At 32.8% G+C, this 5,000-nt stretch overlaps 1 protein-coding gene across 2 annotated transcripts in view; it reads right to left on the bottom strand.

The window, feature by feature from the left end:
• The window catches only part of LOC110022307 (basic leucine zipper 2-like), a gene marked incomplete at its 5' end in the record, with an annotated part of 2,473 nt that extends 1,014 nt beyond the window's left edge, over nucleotides 1-1,459 (bottom strand). For both annotated transcript variants that reach the window (XM_020721181.1, XM_020721182.1), the window contains 2 exon segments: nucleotides 1,146-1,272; nucleotides 1,369-1,459. In XM_020721181.1, coding sequence (XP_020576840.1) covers nucleotides 1,146-1,272; nucleotides 1,369-1,459 — 218 coding nt within the window.
• Nucleotides 1,460-5,000: the final 3,541 nt, after the last annotated feature.

Genomic DNA, 5,000 nt, shown 5'->3' with positions numbered 1-5,000 from the left:
TATATATATATTTGAGCCATCACTTTCTTATAAATATCCCCCTTTATATATTATAAACGTTATTCACCACAAATATTTTTACAACAAAGAGGGTTATTATGTAAAATAAAATTTAATAATACTAAATTTACAAATATGATGTTTATTTGGAAAAAAATATTACAAGAGTACGTGCAGAGTCTAATGAAATCATGTCACGTGGCGGTGACAGAATAAAAAAAATTAAATATGCCCGGTAACATAAGGGAAAATTTCTCCCGTGTTATTCAGGTGTTATTGTGTGTTATTCAAGTGTTATTGTGTGTTATTAAAGTGTTATTGATGTGTTATTGTGTTATTATAATACCGAGAATATTTCTAGAACACAATAACACGGGGAGAATATTTCCTTATGTTATTCAATTGTTATTGTGTGTTATTGATCTATTATTGTGTTATTATAACATCGAGAATATTCTCAGAGCGCAATAACACCTGAATAATATACAATAACACTTGAAAAACACCGGGGGGGGGGGGGGGGGAATATTCTCGTGTGTTACTGGGCCAATTTTTTTTTGTACCTTCACGTGGTGTGATTTCATTGGACTCCGCACAAAGCTCTACGTGCGAACTCCTAATGCAATAATTTTTCGTTTATTTGTGAACGGATTCGTGGCTCAATAATCATAAAAGAAGGTAATGTTTTTAAGATCATAAAATTATATATAAATATTTTATTATTTATAACTCACTTTTATAAGAAAAATAATTAGATTAGTTATCAAAACTATTGGAATTATCTTAAGATAATTAAGATAATAATTAATAATATGCTAAAAATATCTAAAAATTAACCTCAAAGAACTAATATTTTGATGTTTTACATACATACCACACAATTCTTATGTATTTACATATCTAAGCCCTAAATTTTATTGAGTAAAGTGACAAACTAGTCCCCCGACTAACTACAAATTAAAAATTAATAATATTAATAATTATTTTTTTTCTCTATGATTTAAATGGTATGGATGCAAATACGTAGGTTGGATATGTATATAAGAATTGAGTGACATGTACTTTAAATATAATTAACATAATAACAATTAGAAGCTTAATTATAAAATAATCAGCTAATTAATTATGATTAAGCGTCCACTTACCATCCTTAAAAATCTTGTCTTGCGCGAGGGCAGCGATGCGCTGCTTTAGTTGGCTGTTTCCGACGGTCAGGATTGAGCGTTGGTGATCGAAGAATGCCACGCGAGGGGACAGCGCCGATACTTCAGTCTGCATGATTAACGCCACAAATTAAATTTTAATTAAGTGATAATAAAGATTAATTAATAGATTAAGATAATTCTGTGGTTTAATTAATTATTAAACCTGCAAGGTTGTGACGCTTCGCTCGAGCTCGGAGATGTATTGTAGCTTCCTAACCCTTGATCTTTGTGCAGATTGTCTGTTCGCTAATATCCTGAGGACAATAAAAAATGATTATAAATTAAAGAAAAAGAGGAAGATTTGCACATTTACCACATAATTCTTGTGTATTTACATATCTACACCTAATTTTTAATTTTTAAATTGTATTTCATTCTTTTTTAAAATATTAAAATGATGATATTTTTAATATTATATGAAAGATTAAGGGTGGTAAAATGTTTCAAGTACTATGGGTGGTATGGAGACCCTAATTTTTAAATTGACAAATTAGTACCCGACTATATATATATTTATGAAAATGGATATTTTAGTATTAAAAAGTTAAACTAATTATATTCTTCCATGTGATAAAAGATTTGGATGGTAGAAATGTAAGAAAATAAAGTTTAGGTGATAGGTATGTAAATACAAAAGAATTGGGTGGTATGCATGTAAATGCCCCTTGTAAAAGGTATATTTTCATGTGATATAAGAAAGCATGTAAGAACGAAACTTTATGTGTTAGAAGTGCAAATATATGGAAATTAGGCGCTATATATATATATATCTTTATAACTAACATAGGTTAATTAATAATGAAAAAAATGCTAAAATATACTCGCAACCATGATTATAAGTTTTGGAAGGCATTGTTAAAAAAAGTTCACAAATTTTATTAAAAATAAGTGAGGTTTGCTTTAATAGTAGCTCTTACATTGAGATAATTTGAACAATGTTCATTGTACATATAAAAATATTCCGCACGAATCTCAAGGTAAATAAACGGCTCAGGAGAATGACACTGATGATTGAACATGCTGTTGATGACCGTCTTGAACTGGATGTTGGCAAGGGAGGCGACTTGTCTGAACGATCGGCGGAACGTGCCAAAAGATGTTACGCAGGGCCGGGATCAATCTCTAAAACGATCGACAGGAGGATCTCTTTTGGATTAGATATTGATCGAGTCAAGGCTTGCTCTCTTTTGGATTAGATATCGATCGAGTCAAGGCTTGTAAGACAATCGACAACTCTCATCAAACCAATCAGTCTTCGGTCTTATTATACATGAATAACATTGTATTTACTAAAAAGTTGACCTAAAAAGTTAAAAATGTGAGGGCAACTTACAAACGCCTCATAGATATAATTTTTGCTAATTAAAAAGGAAGGAATATTAAAGTACGTGTCCATAAAATTCTTTCTCTACACGATGAACTCGCTCCAAGACCTCAACAACTTCATCATCGTTATTCATTCGAGGTTGTACTATGAGACAAAGAAAGTGCTCTTCCATTTTAGCAAGCCGGTGCACCCAGAAAGTAGGCACTCGACTCCCCCTAGATGTCGCCTCCTCCACCGTTGCACCAGGAGGAATTCAGGCGCCCATGCTTCTGCCTCCGACCGAGGGAGGATTCCACCCTTTCTTCTGGGCCACAGCGTCTGGCTCCACGGTGCCCTACTCCATGGTCCCCTGTTGCAAAGCAACCTAACCCTCAATATTCGCTCCCATCTCTACGGCTTGATCCACAGAGGCCGAATCACCCTCAGGGTCGGCTTCAATGTCTGAGGAAGTAGAAACGATTGTCAGAGCTCCTAAAACTATAAGAGGAATACTAAAAACATGATTCAAACTACATACCAAAAAATCGACACCATTCATAAAGTGTTGTAAGAGGCGAAGTAATCATAGGTCTCCTCCAGTCCTCCATCCACATAGGAGAAGCCACCCTTTTCCGACTGAGGCTGAGTCCCAGCTTCAGTCAGCAGCTTCCTGGCCCCATGGGGGGTCACGATCTCCTTAATAGTTTGAAAGGACATTCCTCCCCTTTGGGCAGGAGTGGCCGCCTCTAATGGGTGCTCGGAAGACAATTGCCAGAATGTCTTTCAACGTCCTTTGCAGCTCTCCCCTATGATAAACCTACCAAAAAACCCAAAGACCCAGTTCGATCTTAGTTTACCCTCGCTCGCGGCCCAAGCACAATTCACTTCTTGCTCAAATCTATTGCGGAAGCCTCAACAACTGGTTTTCGCTTGCGTCAGGTTTGCGAGCCTTCACCCTCAGGTCACTCGCTGCTTTGAGGAGGACGCTATTGTCGGCTAATAGCCCTCCCTCACCAGGCATGGCGACAACCATGAAAAAGAAGAGATACTAAAAAAACAAGAAGAAAAGAAAATGACTCAAACTCTCCTTACCCCATGAACTATTTATAAACGTCCGGGCACGAAAATCCAGAGAAATCTTTTTTTACAAAATTATATCATTTAATTATTTAATACAAGTTAAATAGATTCTCCTGTCATCATGTACTGTGCAGCTTCCGAAGAGCAAGAAAATCAGAGAACTAAATATAAATATCTAAAAATATGTCAGCACAAATCTCGAGACAAATAAACGACTAAGAAGGATGACACTAACGACCAGTCATAGTCGTTGACAACCATCTTGAATTGGAAGTTGGCAAGAGAAGCGTCTTGTTCGAATGATCGACGGAACGTGTCAAGAGATGTTCCACAGGGAGGGAACAGTCCTCAAGAAGATCAACAGAAGACTCTCTTTCGAATTAGATATCGATCGAGTCAAGACTAATCAGACAATCGACAACTCTCATCAATCAAATCAGTCTTCGGTCTTATTATATGCGAATAATTTGTAATTACCAAAAAATTCCCCTGAAAAAATTAATAATGAAGAGTTAATATGTATATTCATAATGTTGGGACCTATGCCTATAAATAAGTGTCAATCTCATGAATAAATGACACTTTCTTTTCCGGTCTCTTATCTCCTACTGTGCTATATCTCTCTCTCTCATCATCATTCGGTGTATTTTCCGTACACCTTTTGATTCAACACTTACAATTAAAAGTAATATAAAATAAATATTTGTTACATTAGATGACATTTTGTTGATTAAAAAATAAATCACTAATTTTTAAATAAGATGACATTAAATTTAACACAACTATAATATTAAAAAATGAATTATAAGAATGTAATATTGCTATCCAAATAAAAAATACCATTCAAATCAGAAGGCCATAAAAAAATTGGGTCTGATTAACCTAACTAAAATTTAAGCAAAAAAAAAAAACATAAAAATTAGTTTATTATATTCATTAAAAAAAATTAATAATTTAAAAATTCTCCAAAATTTAATAAAATCAATATATATATTTTTTCATTTTGGCCCCCATTATTATTAAAATTACAAAATTGTCGAAAGCATCCATGCTATTATGTAATAAAAAAATTGCCCATTCTTATCCAAAACCTTGTAAACCGAGTCTGTTTAAAACAAACTGAAATTAAAAAAAATATATTATTTTATGATTTTACTTTAAAAATAATAACAGTTGCCAAAATTAAAATTTAAAATTGATTCAAAATTAAAAAAAAAAAACCAACAATTATTTTCTTTTACTATATCAATTGTTGTTATTATTTTTTTCAGAAAAAATAAAATTTAAAATTGATTCAAAATTAAAAAAAAAAACCAACAATTATTTTCTTTTATTATATCAATTGTTGTTATTATTATTTTTTTTCTGAAAAATAAGAAAAAATTTCACTGTAAATAATTAAAATTTCC

The sequence above is a fragment of the Phalaenopsis equestris genome, unplaced genomic scaffold, assembly GCF_001263595.1.
Source record: "Phalaenopsis equestris unplaced genomic scaffold, ASM126359v1 Scaffold000180, whole genome shotgun sequence".
NCBI lineage: Eukaryota > Viridiplantae > Streptophyta > Magnoliopsida > Asparagales > Orchidaceae > Phalaenopsis > Phalaenopsis equestris.
This window is presented reverse-complemented; position numbering and strand designations above follow the sequence as displayed.